Source organism: Pelophylax lessonae (assembly GCF_965119305.1).
Source record: "Pelophylax lessonae genome assembly, chromosome: 1".
NCBI classification, from domain to species: domain Eukaryota; kingdom Metazoa; phylum Chordata; class Amphibia; order Anura; family Ranidae; genus Pelophylax; species Pelophylax lessonae.
Window position 1 is genome coordinate 470,272,256 of NC_138768.1, and position 20,269 is coordinate 470,292,524.

The 20,269-nt window shown below is 38.9% G+C and overlaps 1 protein-coding gene across 1 annotated transcript; it reads left to right on the forward strand.

Moving 5' to 3' along the window:
- The first annotated feature begins 1,185 nt into the window (after positions 1 to 1,185).
- Positions 1,186 to 16,596, forward strand: LOC309546430 (myeloblastin-like). The gene is made up of 5 exons (XM_082246115.1): positions 1,186 to 1,306; positions 4,272 to 4,425; positions 11,433 to 11,574; positions 11,676 to 11,909; positions 16,306 to 16,596. Exons 1-5 carry the CDS (start codon positions 1,252 to 1,254, stop codon positions 16,453 to 16,455), a joined length of 735 nt encoding a protein of 244 aa, XP_082102241.1. The 5' UTR covers positions 1,186 to 1,251; the 3' UTR covers positions 16,456 to 16,596.
- The last annotated feature ends 3,673 nt before the right edge of the window (positions 16,597 to 20,269 follow it).

The following is a 20,269-nucleotide window of genomic DNA, read 5'->3' on the forward strand; positions in this document are numbered from 1 at the left end:
CCTCAAAAAAAAAACAAAAAAAAAACCACATGTGGGAATGTGAGTTCCTACTATGCAGAGATGAGAACTGGGATTGACAACTGAGCATTTCCGTCCACTATGTACTTGTATCTCTGTACAAATTCCTTTTGATTTACCAAAATTATGGAATAGGAGGACCCACCTATCGATCCATTCACTCCAATCAGGCAGGCCCTTGTACTACATAGTTGATGGTAGTTCTAAAGGAGATTTTACAATCAGATTGTATAGTGTATGGTGAGCGTTTTCCAATACCCAGAACATACTTTTCCTGTTTTAAATACCACAGCTCTATCCCCATAGGCTGTTATCTGATCACTCATCTCCTGCACACCCTGCCAAATGAACGATCTATGCATGATGAAAGTTAAGGTAGAAAAAAAAATAATAATTTGGTATAGGGGGGATTGTGGTGTGGGGTTGTTTTTCAGGGGTTGGACTTGGCCCCTTAGTTCCAGTCAAGAGAACTCCTAAGGCGTCAGCATACCAAGACATTTTGGACAATTTCATGCTCCTAACTTTGTGGGAACAGTTTGAGGATGGCCCCTTCCTGTTCTAGCATGCACAAAGCAAGGTCCATAAAGACATGGATGAGTGAGTTTGGGGTGGAGGAACTTGACTGGCCTGCACAGAGTCCTGACCTCAACCCGTAAGAACACCTTTGGGATGAATTAGAGTGGAGACTGCGAGCCAGGCCTTCTCTCAAACATCAGTGCTTAACCTCACAGATGCACTTCTGGAAGAATGGTCAAACATTCCCATAGACACGCTCCTAAACCTTGAGGACAGCCTTCCCAGAAAAGTTGAAGCTGTTACAGCTGCAAAGGGTGGGCCAACTCAATATTGAACCCTATAGACTAAGACTGGGATGCCATTAAAGTTCATGTGCATGTAAAGGCAGGCGTCCCAATACTTTTGGTAATACAGTGTAGCTGTTAGTGAAAAAGAAAAGGAGACATTTAGAGGGTGGCATCATCCTTGTATGATTTTCTTACTTACATAACTGAATCAGTATTGATCTTTAGTAACGTCTTTTGTTTTATACTTCTCTTTTCTGTTTAAGAATTTTCCACACCATTTCCAGTTTCTGGACCTCTACTCTTGTGTAATTGCAGCTTGCTCATTGTGGGTAAGAAACAACAGTTAATTATGTAATATAAGCCATTACCAGAAAGCTATAAATTTCCAGGCTCTAAAGGCATGGCATAGCGTAGCATAACATTAAGTAACATGGATCATCTGCTTGCATTAGTGGCAGCTTTGTGTGTATGCCAAGTGAATGGGGGTAAGTAGTACATTTTAATGCAGATGTATTATCCATTCTGTATGTTCGGCAATATTTTGTATTTATAATTTATGTTTCTGCCAGAAACATGGTGTGCTAATGACTTCTAGCTTTAAACCGAACCTATGTTTGAAGGTACCATTAGTTTATAAATCTACCCATAGACATTGGTGTGTTGGTTATATTAACAAAGTTAAAGCAGTTAGTTGGTCCCGATGTTCATAAAACAATAGTATGTAGAGGTTATATATTGCATAAGAAATATTTATGAAGGAATATGTTTTGTATAACACATTACCACAATTCTAATTTTTTTAAAAGAAACATTTGATTGATTGGGGGAAACATACTCAGAACCAAAGCCAACCAAGGCAATACATTGTTATTATCTGAAATTGTATAGAACAATTTACATGGAACGTCTTATTTTATTTTTTTTTTTTTAACATTATATTCAGTGTAGGGTGTTACTAAAGTGTATACAGTTTACTCTTTGAGGCCGGGTTCACATATGTGCGGCCTCGGTTCCTAGTATGGGGTCCGGTGCGTTCCTGTTCTCCGGGTTCAGGTGTGAATCAAGTCCACTTTTTTGCCTAAATTTGCACCTGACCCAAAGACGCACAGGACCCTTTTGGAATGCGGACCACGGCCGCCCCGGACCTATGTGAACAATTTGCATAAATGTGAACCTGGCCTGAAAGTCAGTTTTATTCAGTTTAAGAGTTGCTTTGTAATTCCAGTGCTAGGTTTGTAATATTACATTTCTGGATATTAGTTAATATAATCTGAAAGCTTTTTGAATGGTGCATATTATAAACCTAATGCCTGGTACACATGATAGGAATATTTGACAAATGATCATCCATTTTTTTGCATGCCAGACTCATATCGAAAATGAAGAGTTCACTGAATTTACGAAAATTCTCGTACGACAGAATAAAAATTTGGAAGTGTTGTATTGCATTTGTATTGTGTTTTCGAAAGAACGGATTAAACTAAAATCGTATGATCTGGTATCGTACAAGAAAAATGTTTATGCTTCTCCCATCGGATAATTTTACATGAAGTGTCATGATTGGCTCTCTTAAGCTGTGTACTAACGATCAGATTATCGTACAATCGCTTTGAAAGCAGTATTTTTTATACGATTTTCTGATGGTGTATACAGGCCATTAGGTGTACTGCTCTGGGGTCCATTAGCGCATACTTTAGTATACAGTCTTATATGTATTTTAATGCATTTCCCTTTCAGTTTTGATGTCGCTAAGCTCATATTTTCTAAAGTTCTTTTCAGTTTCTTCTCACATGCCCGGGTCGGTGTTTTAACTAACTTTTGGCATACCTTATAGTCAAACTGACATATTTAAGCCTGCAGCATGATTAATTAAACATTTAGGAAAAGCCCAAAAAAAGAATAAAAAATAATGTAGTTACACTTTAACATTAGAAATATGTCCAAAGTGCACAAATGTGATTAAAGCCAAAGATTCCCATTAACCCTTGCATGCATATTGCAAAACTATAGCATTTATTAGAAAGAAGGGGTAGGTAGAACCAATGCAAGAAAAGGGTGTCTTGAGCACAAATGGATGAGATGGGGTCCCATTTATTTATTTATTACAGGTAAGTAAATACTGCTGTATATAAGGTGCGTATTAATCACAAATAATATTATAAATCAATATGCACAAGCAGCGCTGCTTGTGCATATTGATTTATAATATTATTTGTGATTAGTACGCACCTTATATACTGTTATTTATCTTAGGCGGCAGCTTTTTGAGTTATACTGTTGATGTGTTTATGCACACCACTTGCAGAGCGCTGGGTGATTGGGCTTTAAGTTCCTCTTGGTGCTCAGTCATTTTATTGAAGTAAATACTGCTTTTAATTTACACAGTTCTTTGTATATATATATTGTACATTCACATCAGTCCCTGCCCTTTCAAACATATACTAGGGCCAATTTAGACATGAACTAATTAACCTACCAGCATGTCTTTGGAGTGTGGGAAGAAACTCAAGCAGGCATAGAGAGAATAAAAGTAGGAAGTGTCATGGTTGGGATTCAAACCAACAACTTTGCTGCCTGTAACATTAATTAGTAAAGTAAACCTACATTTACTGTATTTCTATAGCTAAAAAAGCTGTTTTGAAATTTAAAAAAATGCATATATATTTTAGAAGTTTAGAACAACTGATTGTATTTGATCTGAAATTCTTTTCCAGAGGTGGGATATATTTTCATTTTCATATTTTACCCTAATAATGTAACATTGTACACATACAGTTTTACTTAGCCCAAAGAGCAGCAGATTAAATTATTGTGCATGTAAAGTGAAAGCAAATGCATTACAAAGTATCTCATATTTGTGTCAATCTGGATATTCACAATAATTATTTTACATGTTTTTATTCTTTATTTCATTGATATTTTTACATGAAATTAACTGTTAAATATTGAAAGCCCAAAATTATTTCAGGAAGTATGATTTTTATCTTTACTTGGAACGGTTCCCGTTTTTTCCCCCCTAAGCAGATACCTAAATAAACCTACTATCAACACCAACTATTGATATGTAATAGAGCCAAATCCACTTGCATTTGTAAATTATCCTTTAATTACAAATAAATGTAAAGCTAATATTATAATGTGATAATATAATGTGCATGCAGATAATAATATGCGTGTAAATAATGCACAGTAATAAAAATAAGGCATGCCATCCTTTGCATATCTTTTTGAGGATTAGGTGTATTTGGTAGACATGTTGGGATTTTACCAACGTTTGTTAACAGTAAAAGAAGTTCTCTAGTATGGTCAGTTGTTAGACATTTTCCATGTTACAGACTGCCTAGAAAAACCATACCTGCAAAAGCTATAATTAATATTATATTAATCTTTTTTTAGTTTAGGAATACATGAAGCACAGGATTTCATTACATTTGTGATATCTCTTTCTAGGATCCTTCAATACTGAAATTGTTGGGGGAAGGGAAGCCATACCCAACTCACATCCTTACATTGCCTCCCTACAGTTCAGACGGCAGCATTTCTGTGGGGGATCTCTAATTGCCCCTCAATTTCTTATGACTGCTGCCCATTGTCTATCAAACCTGTAAGTATCTAGTTTAATAAACTTAGATCTTTTCTTTTAATCAAGTTATGTTTCTTGGTTTCCTAATCTTCACAATGCTGCCTTACTAGTGGCACACAGCCTTTAGCCATAATGCACTGTACTTGCACCTACACACCTTGAATGGAACATACTCACTTTTAATACCATTGTCCATTTTACAACCCTATCTACTTAGAAAAATTGCCTTTTATTTATCCCTTCATCTTTGCATCTCTGGTGCTCTGTAGGCATTGTAGAATGCCTAAACCTTAGTCTACTATGATCTTGGTCTCTAAGTCAACACTTACCTTCACTGAAACCTGACTGCTCCCTGACACCAAATGTGCTGCAACACTATTTTATTGGCTTTTTATTTATTTATGTATATTTATGTATTATCCACACCTTATGATCTTGCTACAGGTGTAGCCCTCTTAATCTATATTCACTACACTTACTATGACTTCACTTGGTTTCCCTATTTCCTTCATAATCCATGCAACCTCTCCATTCTTTTTCCCTATCTCATCCTCATACTATCACCTGGCCATGATTTTCTGCTTCTTGAATAGTTTTTCTTCCTGGTTTCCACATATTTTCCTCTTGAACTATCCACAATTATTCTATTATAGTTAAAGAATTGGTGGTCTAAGGGCAAATTTTCTTGACTACTAGTAAAATATAACACTGAACTCAGCATAGTTAAGCAAAGTTACTCTTCCACACATTTACCTTCATAAGCCTCTAATATGTCAACTTATTGGCACATTTAACTCCCTACCATATCAGACTACTTCAGCTCAAGATACTGATTTTGCCCCAAAGATATAGAAAACTAAAAAGTCTGATCTATCATCATCTATTCCTACAACCTGTTAGAATCCATAGCTCTGCTTCTCCACTCTGACCCCTTTATTAAACCTTCCTATTTATCCTTTCTTTCTCTACAGGCATTTTGCCCTATGCCCATCATATGTACAATTGTGTCAACGATATTGAAGAATAACGCTATTTTTAAGCGTCTTAAATTTCTAGCTTCCACCCAATTTATCCTCTTCAATACACACCCAAAGTGCTTCAATATCTTGTCTTTAACTGACTTACTGTAGTCCTTCAATCTTAATTTGTACTTGATTCTTTTCATTTTGGATTTTTGCTGGGCACATTCATTAGAAACGAATCTTATTAAGGTGGCAGAAGACTCCTTCAGATCAATTTCAAAGGATTTCTTACTCTGCTTCTCTACTTTGATCTCACGTGTAGGATGAATCCTTAGACCAGTACTAGTTCTTTTTCTTCCCCAACACTCTTGAACAAAAAGTTTCTTTTCATAGCAGTTCATACCATCTGTATATAGATGATATCCAGGCATACATTCCCACTAGTGTTGTTTCATTTTGAACTGCTTTTAAATAATTTGTTTTGATTGGTTTAAATAATCCATACACTTGACCAAAGTATAGCTAACCTATTCTTCATCTCTTTTCCACATTCCAAACTGATCCCTGATACCTTTTTGCCAATGTATCCTACATCTGTCCCTTTCACAGCACCACCAAAATATAGTCTTTCCTTGCTCAGGAGACTGCCAAAGTTCTAGTTCATACACTCAAAATGTATTTCCTTGACTACTGCCTACTGTTTAGTATCCACTAGTTAGTTTGCAACCTTTACAATTTACCAAGGCTGTTGCAAGACTAAAGTTGGCCATAAGGGTTGGCCTGCAGGCCAAACATTTAGACAAATCTAGACAAATCTCCTAGTGCCAATTTTATATTTTGACAGCAGACCACACCAGCTGTCAAAATACCTGAACATTGCCTTCATCTGATTGGATACAGACACTATTTAGCCAACAATTCTTTGCCCAGCACCTTCCATTTTTTCAATTGAAGGATGTTGGGCAGGAGGGGGCCCACAAGGCCACCCACTGAGCGAATGTTGTCTGGCATAACACGAATGCCAAACATTGCTCCATTTAGGGCCAACTTTAAATTAGATGTAAAACCTACATTACTTTTCTATATATTTTGTTTTGTAAATGTTATCTTATTGATATCACTCTGTCTGAATAAGTGAAAAAAGTTGGTAGGAATTCCACCTGTGCCATTTCATCAACCACGTGGTGTTGACTTCTTGAACTTCCTGGATACAACTTTCTGGATACACTTTGTAAGCCCCGCGCACATACAGACATATACAAAAATTGTTTCTAGGATAGTGGAGTAGAGATAGTTGGGTGAAAGTCCTGTCACATATTGCCTTCTGCTCTTTTCCATCTACTGCCATGACATCTCCAAACTGTTCTTTCTGCTTCATCACGAGTCTATTTATGCACTGCATACTGTATATAACATCTTCTCTTAAAAGCTACAAGATTCCTTTTGAAAAAAAGCTCTATTGTCTTAAATTACTCTCCCTAGACTACTCCTAAATTTAAAGATAGCTAACAATCATTCAGGACCCAGCTTTTCAAAACTGCATGTTCACCTCTGTTTGTTAAAGAAAAATTATCATTATTCTTTTCCTGATGGAACAACGCACATGTAATACTTTGTCCTACCTTCCCATCTTCTGATGGGACAAACTACATGTAGTACTTTGTCCTGCCTTCTCATCTTCTGATGGGGCAAACTACATGTAGTACTTTGCTTTGTAGCGCCTGTCTCTGGTTCCCAGCACATTCCCAAGGCAAGCAACAGCAAGTCAGCTCTCTCTGCATTCCTTTTGTCAGAGCTTGCCTCGGACAAGTGCTGGGTGCAGGAAAAAGGCAATGCAAAGCAGCTGTCTCCCTGCCAGTTGTGGTGTCAAGCAGCCATGTGGCAGGGGGGGCGCCTTATTAGCTAGTGTTTTAGGGCACCTAAGAAGCTTTTAGCTTGTGACAACAAGAAAAGTAAAAATAAACGGATTTTAAAGGCCCCACCTATAGAAACTTAAAAGTATAAAAAAAAATATATATATATATATATATATATATATATATATATATATGTATATATATATAAATAAAAGTTTAACCAGTTTAATTACAAAATTGTTCAATGCACAAAAATAAAAAACATGTAAATATATGTATTCTTTTCTGTAATTTGCACTCCACACAAACTGCCACCCGTATATTGATGAATAATAATTATGATAGTAGACCAAATTTAGAATCCTATATTAGCAATCCACAGGTGTTTTGATGTGGCAATTTCTCGACATGTTAGGCAGCTGATAACACTGATTCCTCTGGAGGAATATATAGTACACCAAAGAGCCACGTTAGTAAATCCTTACCACAACATGTCAAAAAATCAACATAAAACCCGAAATGCCAAAAATGCCAAAAGGAACCACAATGCATACCTTGGCAGCAGTTACCCTCCTCTCATGTGTAGGCCACTAAATTTAACTTGGCACACATGGCGACCACCAAAAGGCAACTGTCCATAAACAATAATACTGAAAGTTAAGATAAAAAGAAAGGGGAGCTGAAACTGCCAATCACTGGCCTAATATCAATTCCTTTTGTGGGATATAAAAAGGAAAGGTGCTTTTACACTGTTCTGCTGCGGTTTCCCTGCACTGCAGTTTTTGCGCGGGTTACCCGTGCTTTCCCATAGACTTCCACTAGATTGGGTGTTCTCGGTGCGTTTTCTGAAATTGCCCAAAAGTCCTGCATGCTGCATCTTTTGTGCACTTTCAGGAAACACAGCAAAAACAACCTTATAGAAGTCTATTGGAAAAGCGCAGGTAACCCGCATGGAAACCGCAGGTACACTGCTCTGCACCCATGCTGCAAGGAAACTGCAGCAGGGCAGTGTGAAAGGGGCCTAAAATAATATATGTCCATTTTTGCACACACCCCTTATGATGATGATAGATAATTACCAGAATAAACATATTTGTCTGGGTGACAGCCTCATTCCTGTGAGCATAGCATGGGTGACAAAGATTCAATAGGAGTATAGAAATCCCTCATATATTAGCAAAATATATGATTGTCTGTCACCCCTCACAATGTTTCTACAGCCCATCATTATATTATGAGAACCTGCTCAGGGTTTTTATAAAGCAAAATACTGCCAACAAATCAGAGATAAGAGAGAAAAGGGGAGACAGAGTCTATACCTTAAACGTGGATGGCTTAGCTTATCAGTTAGCACCTGGTCACTGCCTTCTGGATTAACAGCACTGCTTCTGTTGCTAAAACCCTCTGTGATCTACAGTATCCTAGAAAGAGAGCATTTGAGACACAAATGACGGAGGATTTGGCTCATGGTAGGAAAAGGTTTTTTCTTACTTCATGAGGCTTGTGTATTCCCTAGAAACATTGAGCTACTGCAAAATCACACACAGATATACATATAAAACATGCTTGTATGGCAACCCTATCACCCAAAATATATTAGAGTGCTAAAGTTATGTGCACTTAGGTCCAGAGGTACCAGGCAATCTCTACTTGTCTCCACCGTCACCCAAAGCAAAGCATAAACACTACATAGTGCTCACCGTTTTAAAGGCTCTGTTCAAACTTATGCGATGCGGGAAGGCTGCGAATTCGCAGCCTGTTCCCGCATCGCAAACGCACCCTTGGCAGTTCACACTGCCATATGCAATACGCTGGGGGTGTCAATGTAATGTTAATGACACCCCCAGTTTGATCGCATATCGCAGTGCGATCTTATAGTTCGCACAGGATCGGATCGCACAAGTGTGCACCACTGTGCGATCCGATCCTGATGCAGCTCAAAAAAAGGGTCATGTGCGACTTTACTGCGGGTGCAGTGCGAATTTAGCCATACAAAGTGTATGGCTGAATTCGCACCGCACACCCGATCGCATGTAATGAAGGAGCAGTGCGCTCCGATATTATATGCGATCGCCGCAGCCGCACATATGTGAACCGGCACAAAATCACATTTATTAAACCCAATTTCAATACAAAGCTGACTCACATTCTTTTGTGCACTTATTCCCAGTGCAATTTATACAGCCACTAATGACTCATCTATCGCCAGTCTGATAAATAAAACCGATAGTTGATCCTTTTTCCTGTATGTGTATGATGATGAAGTCCTGGGTATATGTGCACAAAAAGAATGTGAGTGAGTATTTTATTAAAACTGATATTAATAAATGTGGTTTTAAAACTGTGAGCACTATGTAGTGTTTATGCTTTACCTTGAATGACAGTGGAGATAAGTGGAGATTGCCTGATACCTCTGGACCCCAGAATGGGGGGAAAAATACAGCCTGTGACCTCTGTAATATGCAGGTCATAGATTCAAGGCGAGAGCCCATCTTGATTGTAAAGCACTGCTGGTGGAGGAAATGTAGGCCTGATACACAGTGAAATTGGTGGCACAAGGCCCATAGAAGATTGTTCAGGTTTATGACCCAAAACTTTTTGAAATTGGTTGGATGTTTATATATTACATAGACACAAAAGACTTTTGATTGAACACAAGATTCATTGCATAATATTTATTACATAGTTTTAGCACTTTAATATTTTTTGGGGTGATAAGTTTGCTATACAAGCAAATTTAATACATAGAACTTTGTATGATTTGCACGAAAGTAGCACTGCAATAACTTCAGAAATTTAGGCTTGTGCATCCAATAGTACATTAGTACATGTTTAGAGCCTCTAGTTGTCCCTTAAATGTTTTCATTCCGATTATGACACGAGCATACTCATTGCCATCTCAGTACCCATCATGAACTGACAATATATCACAATATATTTATCATATTAAATGTTATATTTTCACCCGGTGGCTCTCCCCGGACCAAACAAACTCATCTACTATACTGGAGGTGGCCATTATTGGATCCTTAGAGGCTTTGCAAGCTCTAATTTTGTGGTCCCAAGGCTTCGTATACCCTAACTCCATCTAAGTTTACAACTATTAGAGCATAGAGGACCAGATTGGCTTGTGAAAAATACCCTAACACTGCAGTGTCACCCAATGCACCCCTCTGGAAGAACCCCTCTCTACCTCATTTCTTTATGCCACCGGAGCCAGTTGTGTGAACTAAATACAAAATTAAATGTATCTCTCAGATAGTGGATCAGGGCTCATTACGCCCCTTTAGCCCGCCTGTCTGAAGATTTTATTGTACCACTCATGCACAATTTTAATTACAGGCAGCTCTCCCACGTCTTCCATAGCCAATTTCCACTGACCTCCCTGAGGCTAGTGGAGTCGAAGCTTGACCAACTGCTTAGAACCGACTGTATTGAAAAACCCACATCGTGCATTTATGCCCATCTGGTGTTGGTTGCCTTGCCTCCATTAGACAAACTGAGAGACAAATGGTTAAAGGATGCACCACACTTAGACACTGAGGATTGGGATGACATTTGGGATCTACCGTCTAAAACATTGTTTCTTTACGTGAAAGATTAATCCAGTTTGCATTAGTACATAGAGCCTATTTTACCCCTTCTAGACTGCATATGATGAATCCCTCCCACTCTTTGGAGAGTTAGAGGTGTGGTGACCCACAGGGTGACTATTCCAACATCTTATGGTCCTGCTCGCTCTCACATTACAGGTTTTTGGGCAGAGGTGCAAATTAGCATTATTACTTACACAAGATACAGGTCCTGAAAGCCATTGAAATCTGTATACTAGGCCTTGTTGATAATCTCCTAAGTGTGGACCAAATGGTTGGCAGACCCTTCTATGGCTTCCTAGACATTAAATAAGAAAGGCCTAGAGATGCCTAACAGAACGTTTGTCTGTTTTGTGCTATGTGCAGGAAACTGGGACAGCTATCATTATATAGATTGAGTTTTGGCAGCAGGAGGTGCAGGTTACATGGTCACACCATTTCCAATCTGATAATGTCCTGGGATTTTAATCTATGTCCCCTGCGTGGGGAACACAAGTTTATTCACGGTTTTGCTTCAGTGTTGTGTTTGTGGTACTTGTTTTTACATGAAAACTTTAATAAACAGATTTGAAAAAAAACAACAAAATGTTATATTTTCATTCTTCTCTCACTCCTAGGAACCCATCTCAAGTGACTGTAGTATTAGGGGCTCATTCTCTCCGTAATAATGAGAACTCCAAACAAACCTTTAGGATCGCACAAGTTTTTGAAAATGGCTTCAATCCCCAAACATTGGAGAATGACATCCTTGTATTAAGAGTGAGTAATATGGCAGTTAAAATAATGTGTTATGAAATATTGCAATGGCAATTACTCTTTCAGGCTCCAGAATTAGATAAATTCTTCTGTTCTCTGTTCAGCTTGACAGGGCCGCATCTCTGAACTCCAGAGTGCAAGTAGTAACTCTACCCCGTGTGAATGAGACAGTCCCCGCTGGGACACAATGTGTGACGTCTGGATGGGGACGGCTAGGGACTCAATCACGGACTCCAGACCTCCTGCAAGAGCTTAATGTCACTGTGACCAGCAGAGACTTGTGTCGTCCAAACAACATTTGCACTGGAGTATTCATGAGACAGGCGGGCATATGCTTTGTGAGTAAAAACTAACAGTTAATGTATATGTAAATCCTTACCTTGTAAAACAACCCATTCAGTTTAAATTGAACTTAAAGAGCTGAGGGAGGAGAAACAGCAGCACCCTGATCTTCCCAGTGAATGGCTGTGTGTGTGGGGGGACGTCAGGACAAGTCTGATTATTGGAGGAAAGTAGGTTGAGTTTTCAGTACAGCTAGAAAACTGACAATGCTGTGCTGCTGTCATGCCTAGTGTGCTCAGTTTTTAATAGGAAAGAAGAGAGACTGGCGGGATAACCAGCTTTTTCACACAAAGGAAGCAATACAAAGAAAACAGGATACATTTCCATACAAGCACATTGTACAGCAGACACATATCATGAAAATACAATTCTGGGTTGAAATATTTTTTAATAATAATAATAATACTCCTGGAAACCAGAAACCAGGAGCTAGATTTGTCTGAAAACCAACACCTATTGTATAGTAAGCCTGTCACAACATGTGACAGCAATTCTGGTTGAGATAAAAAAACATGACCATCACTTACAGAAGGAGTAGTCAGTTATAAGGGCTGAAGATATCCCAAATTTCAGTGATGCATTATGGTTTACTTTGGGAAAACTAGAGGAAAGCAAATATGTTTGCTTTGCATTCCGCCCATCATTACATTCCAGGTGTCCTTTTTTAGTGCTCATTTTGAGAAAGAATTAGCATCTAATCACTGAGGCTGGATTCAAACCTTTGTTACACCTATTACACTGGGATGCATTGGCAGCCCATATTGAATGGGTTGCTAAAACCCCCAGTGCAGCAAAAAATGTGCAAGGATGCAATGCAGGATATTGTGTTGTGCCGTGCTATACTGCACAGGTGCTTTCTCTTAGTACATTGGGGTGACTTTCAAAATGCATGCACGTGTACATAGTGTATTCGCTGAAATGCAGTAGTGTGGTTTCAACTTTACTGTGGGATACACAGATGCTATAACAGAGACCTGTACTAAGAGAAATATGGAGTGTGCCTTTGCTGAAAACTTCTTCTAAACTGGCTCGATGCTTCACTTTCATGGGCATCCAATGGGTTTAATGCTTTTGAAGGACACTGACCAAGAAACAATTATGCAGATCAGGAGTTCTAATTTTACTCTGGCTTTTGAAATTAGATAGGTTTTCCAGGTCAATGACTCATATTTCAGCCACTTAAATCCTGTTTTCAGAAGGAGTCCAGTTACAACTTTCATATTTTACTCAGTACAGGTTTCATTTAGTTGTCTGCAATTTGACCTTTTTTTATGAAGAACCAAAAGACAAAGGTGCAAAGAGCAGTGCCTTATACATTACCAATTAAAGCTGTAACTGACTGGTTGGTTTGGTTTGCAGAACACCACTGAAAGTCACTGATCGTTGCAATAGTATAGTTAGTTAGGTTAAAAAAAAGACACTAGTCCATCTAGTTCAGGGTTTCGTGGAACCCTAGGGTTCCTCCTGAGGTTGCTAGGAGTTCCTTGAGCAATGGGCAATTTCTGCCTCTCCAATAAGTTCCCAATGACACCATTGTTCCTTTCAACTATCTGTAAGGGGGTAATTCTTCCCAATGATGACAAAAGTAAGGAGCATTCTTCCCACTGACTGTCACACTAATGTGTCATGAGTTACATAGTTACATAGTTAGTGAGGTTGAAAAAAGACATCAGTCCATCCAGTTCAACCTATGATGTGTGTGTGTGTGTTTGCTTTTAACCGTACATTGTATACCCCTGTATGTTGTGGTCTCTAAGGTGCCCATCTAATAGTTTTTTGAAACTATCAATGCTCCCTGCTGATACGACTGCTTGTGGAAGAGAATTCCACATCCTTACCGCTCTTACAGTGAAGAACCCCTTACGCACTTTAAGGTTAAACCGCCTTTCCTCTAGTTTTAGTGAGTGGCCACGTGTCTTATTGTATCTCCTTTCTCTGAATAGTTTGTTCCTTATGCTCGGGTCACCAGTACAGTATTTGTACATTGATATCATATCCCCCCTCAATCGTCTTTTCTCCAGAGAGAATAAGTTCAGTGCTTGTAGTCTTTCCTCATAGCTGATGTCCTCCATTCCCCTAATTATTTTTGTTGCCCTTCTCTGGACTTTCTCCAATTCCAGCACATCCTTCCTGAGGACCGGTGCCCAGAACTGGACAGCATACTCCAGATGTGGCCGGACCAGAGTCTTGTAGAGTGGGAGAATAATCTCTTTATTTCTGGAGTGAATCCCCTTTTTTATACATCCCAGTATTCTGTTGGCTTTGCTTGCGGCGGCTTGGCATTGCATGCCACTGCCAAGCTTGTTGTCTACCAGTACCCCCAAGTCCTTTTCCATCCTAGACTCACCCAGAGGTTCCCCTCCCTAGTGAGTGGCTTGCTTTCTGGTTTCTGGCCCCCAAGTGCATTACTTTACATTTATCAACATTAAACCTCATCTGCCATGTAGTTGCCCATCCCGTTATTTTGTTCAGGTCTGCTTGCAAGGTTTCCACATCCTGCATAGAAGATATTGGCATGCCTAGTTTAGTATCATCTGCAAATACTGAGATTGTGCTAGATATCCCCTCCTCTAGATCATTTATGAACAAATTAAACAGGATTGGTCCCAGGACAGAACCCTGGGGGACCCCACTTTCCACACCCGCCCAATCCGAGTACTCCCCATTAATCACCACCCTCTGTACTCTCCCCTGGAGCCAGTTCTCTATCCAGGTACTCACCTTATGGTCCATACCTACCTTCCTTAGTTTGAACAGTAATCGTTTGTGGGGAACGGTGTCAAAGGCCTTTGCAAAGTCCAGATATACCACATCCACAGCCCCCCGATTCTTTTGTAAAGACTGAAGAAAAGAAATTATTTAACACTTCCGCCTTTTCTTTGTCCTCAGTGGCCATATTTCCTTTATCATCTTTTATGGGGCCAATGTGTTCTGGCCTCGCTTTCTTACTGTTTATATACTTAAAGAACTTAAGGTTTTTAAATTTTAGCAGGGGTTCCCCGAGACCAGAAATGTATTTTAAGGGTTTCTCTGTGTTGAAAAAGTTGAGAAAGGCTGATCTAGTTCAATCTATAAAAGGGAAAAAGGAAAAAAAAGGAAAAAAAAAAAAATACAATCCCACATACACAATTACACAATCCTATACCCGCAGTTGATCCAGAGGAAGGCAAAAAAACCCCAACAAAGCATGATCCAATTTGCTCCAGCAGGGGAACAAAGTTCCTTCCTGATTCCCTGAGAGGCAATCAGATATTCTCTGGATCAACTTTACCTATAAATGTTAGTATCCAGGTATATTATGTACATTTAGGAAATAATCCAGGTCTTTTTTGAAGCAATCTACTGAGCTGGCCAGAACCAGCTTTTGAGGGAGTCTCTTCCACATTTTCACAGCTCTTACTGTGAAGAAACTTTTCCATTGGAGATCAAGCCTACTTTCCTCCAGACGTAAAGAGTGCCCCCTTTGTCCTCTGTGATGACCAAGTTCACTATATGGACCCTTTATGTATTTATACATGTTGATCATATCCCCCTTAATCTCCTCTTCTCAAAAGAAAAGAAATTAAGTTCCTCTAATCCTAGTAGTACTAGTAATCAAAGCAATGCCTTAGTAGTGATAGTGAAATAGGTGTGAGGGTTCCAAGTTCACTTTAAAAAGCAAAATTAAACTCCAACCTCCAACCCTAGCATCTGCAATAAAAAGGTAAGTTATACCCCCATACCTTAATTAACAAGAAAAAAGACTGTCTTCACTGACAAGGGCTGCAAGTTCTCTAACACTTGCCATTGTTATTTGAATTATCTTGGTTAATGTGCACGTAAAACCCATTGATTTATATGGCAGGACCTGTCCTTAGCCTTGCCAATGTGTAGGATTTCAGTAGACTAGAGATGCAAAATCCTGAAAGTCATACCTCGCTGGTCCTGTTACAGGCCGAGCAGTAAAGGAATTCATATCTTGAAATATGTCCCTGCTGAAGAGGTCATTGGTGGGTGGTGGACAAATTTTCATTTTTCTACTCATTCTTAAAATAACTAGGTCTTATGTCCAAAGGAAAAAGGAAAAGTTTATGTATTTGTCATAACAGCCAACTTGAAGTCTTTTCATGATGCTTTTGTGCAATAGAAAAAAGCAACTGGAACACGATTTGTTAACAACTCTAGCTTCCTTTTCTCCAACGTTTAGAATTGAGGCCTATTGTAACCTAATACTTATAGCAGCTTTTAAACTTCATAAAAATGATAATTGAATGTTTACAAATGGAATTACTTTATATAATGAGAATACCCATGATTTACCGTAATCTAAAATTCTGGCACTCGTTAATTTGTTCTGGAAATAGAGAATGAAAACAAACTGATTTGACATGTGTTCTTAATTTTCTTTTCCAGGGTGACTCTGGGGGACCCCTTGTATGCAATGGGGTGATTCAGGGGATTTCATCTTTTATAATCCGAAGCTGTGGAAATGGAGTGGCTCCTGATTTCTTTGCACGAGTTGCATTGTTTCGAAACTTCATTGATGGTGCTATCAATAGATAACACAGCAGAATAAGCCCCATTCATTAATAGCCTTCCAGAAAAAATTCCCGCTGCTGGATATATCTTTCTTGCTTATGTGCACCCTTCTATTTCAATAGTTTCTCAAATCAATTGTCAAATAAACTTTTAAAGCATTTCAAATTTGTAGCTCACTGACTGACTTATTGTATAGAATGTGTTAATTTAAAGGGTAACTCCACTTTTGTGGGGGAAAAAATCAGCAAATAAAGAAAAAACAATATAGCGTAAATAATTGTGACACAAATCATATCGTATTTGAATGTTATTAAAAATTGCCTTTCCTTTTCAATCTGCAGCCGCTGTAATGTTCTGGAAATGCAATGCAATATGGCTACCTGGAGGTGTTCTGTACACAGAATATATACTGACCACACCCCAGAAACATCATTTCCTGCTTGTGTGATTGGCTCACCAATTTTCTCAGAAGTCTGCACTAAGATACAAGTCAGATTTCTGGCATCCCCTGGAACAAAAATTTTAATTTTTGGTGAGATATTCCCAATGGGAACACATCTAAAGGGATGCAGGCCCAGCAGATTTCCTCATTAGAGCCCTGCAGCTGCCACAGCTGACAGATAATTATGAAACCACTCCCATTTGACCCACTCAGCATAGAGGAACAAACAATAATTTCTTCAGAATAACAAAAGGTAGGAATCTGCAACAAAGTTTGTTAAAACCCTTGCAATGTACACAGATCACCCAGAGGGAAATGTTTTTTTCTCAACAAAAGTGGAGTTACGCTTTAAGTTTCTAGCTCAAGCCACCTATAATGGCTAGTATGTGGCGGACTCCTTCTTTGTTGATTGAATTCTCAGTATTAATAGATCTTTTTGCTCGAATTTCTAAAGAAATTGAAAAAGTTAGTGGGTCAATCAGCTGATCAACTTCTTTCCATAAATAAAATATATTTTTGGAGAAACACATAGCCTGCGCAATGGCTTTAGAAAAAAAAAAAATGTGCACATGTGTTGCATACCTCCCAACATTCTGAGATAGGAACGAGGGACATCTATTAACAAAAGTATGTAGGGATAGAACACACCCCCCTGCCATGCCCCCTTAAAGGAGATTAATACAAAAAACAATTAGTTAAACCCACAAGTACTTATTTTTACCACTATTATTCCTTTATACTGGCTTTTGAGGTTTACAAATGCAGCAATTTTGAAATTGGCTGAAAGGTTTAGCAATGGGAAACACTTTTTTAAAGATATAAAGTGCATTTTATAGACAATTATATAGACCAAAATGAGGGAGAAATGAGGAGGACTGAGGGACAGAGAGACTTTGTTCCAAATCAGGGACAGTCCCCCGAAATCAAGAACAGTTGGGAGCTATGGTGTTACACTGTTAAATTACTTGTATATTGTAATATAGTGTTGAGCAATGCATAGGTGTGCCCTGCCTAATGCATTAGGGTGTGCACACCAAAGCTCAAACACACACTTACGATGTTCATTCAGAAAGGGAGGGGGCCAGAAAATTATATATTTACCGGCCCCTTTCCCCACTCATCCTAAAATATCCCCACAGCAACAGCCGGCTGGAAAGGAGAGGAGGGAAGCTGGTAGAGCTGTGGGGGTAAGAGGGAGGGGAGCCAGGGCAGTAGGGGAATCTGTGCTGCACAGGGTGATTAGGGTGTGCCCAGGCACACCTGTCAATTGTAGACACCGCCTTCCCATGTATGACCTGGGCCTGGATCACAACATCAGACTTTTGTCTGCAGAACAATTTGCTAGTATTCCCACCAGAAATATCTGGTATCCTATCCTCAGCCAAAACTATATAATGGCTCCCTGCAGAGGATCTTTATAGATTACCATGCCTTGTTATGCACTGTGTCTGTGTGGGAAAGTGGCCATCTTAGTAGAAGGTAGGGCTTTATTTCCTTATGTCAGAGCCTCCAGCAGATCCCAACTTTGTGAGATCAGTGAGCAGCGCAGCAGCGACATTACCAAATCTCACTCCAAATCTCCTCAGACTAGCATTAAAGGCAACAGTGCATTCAAACTCACTCATGAGATATAATACAGCTTTGAGGTTGTACGCAGTAGGCACAAAAGTGCCTAGGCACACTCACATACCAGGAAATGAACTGTTATTTTACAGGATGAAATCAAGACAAAAGCTTCATTTTGAGGTTACTGCTTGGACACAATTAGCTTTTGTGATTTTTACTAAAACAAACTAATTCTTAACTTTTTCAGTTCAGTTCCACATTAAGACAAAAAAAAAAATAAAACTCTCTAAAAAACAACGATTTGGTTTTATCTGTATGTTCTCTTTTATATGAGGGTTAATAACATTTTCTTTTAATGTGTTGTACATACTTTGTATGAGAATCTGTCACAAGGCTAAATACTTGCTACTACTGATAGACCTCATACTATGTAATGCACTGCTCATAGGAAAATAGTGATTTCCAGCAAAACCAGACTAAGCTCACCTTCTCTTTGCTCCATCACTGATAGTTTGTGTCATACAGTTGTCTTTGGATAGTCTGCTACCCTAGCAAATGACAAGGAAAAACTGAAAAACATGCTGTCATCTTGTCTGGGGGCGATGGAAACAGTGAGGAGATAGCTGGCAGCAGAAAAGGTGTCAGTGGCTGTCTGAACCCTCCAGTGATCAGGAACGATTGACCATGAGAATGGGTCTCACTCACCAAGCATTTTCTATATCTATACAATAGTTTTGAGTAACGAACAGAATCCAGGTTTAAATGGCACTATATGCATTGACAAACCTGCTTAACCCAGGTCTGTCCTGACAGTATGGTCACCTGCTGCACAATTTTACTTAAGCTATTTTCAGTACAGAGGATGTCTTTCCAGTCTTTTGAACTGAAGACAATGACTTTCCTGAACCCTGTTTCTGTGAATAACTAACACTGATTGATAGGACATGGAATAATTAGAAGGTGTGGGCAGAGAAAGAAACCAAAATCACATTAGTAAACAGGTTGCAGTGGTCCAAACGACAAAAAATACATGGAAATACGGCAGAACAGAGGTAACTGAAATATTGTGTTCTTGTGTTACGGGCATTCATCCCTGGGCACATACTACCCTAAATGTTCTTAGTGCTGGGTGCACCATCCAACCCCATCCAGCTGCAGCAGCTGTCAACCTCTGATAGCATTTGACAAGCTGCTGGCGGCTGGGCTGTATGAAGCACCTATGCCCTCCTCAGCAGCTAACCATCAGAGCCCCCATGTACCAGGGCTAAACACCCAGTGTACATGGGGGACTAAGGCTGGCCATACACTATACAATCACCTTTTCATTTACCAAAACTATATAATATGAGGACAAACCTAAACAATCCATGTTATTAATATTAAATCAGGCAAGCCCTTGCACTACATAGTTGTTGGTAGATATAAAGGAGATTGTACAATCAGATTCAACCTAACAGTTTAGAAACACTTGCTGGCTGTTTACAGTAGAGAGTTGCCAGGCTGCCAAAATGTTGTTGTAATTGAACTATGCTGTGATTTAAGTGAACTTTAAAAACAAACTTTTACCCAGTGCTTATAGATACAGAGGTAAATGAAGGTCTGTTTTAGGCCTCAATGACATGAACATTGACATAGATGCATTTTTATGCTTTTATTGGACACTTTTAAATCCATGTAATCATTTTAAAAGATATAGTGAACACTGTGCTTTTACTTAAATTTAATTACATTGAGTTTAATTTCATTTAGGAAAAATAAAAATTATAAATTTTGAAAGCATCTAAATGCTTTCAAACACATGTAAATGCATAGTTTGGAGGGAAATGTTTG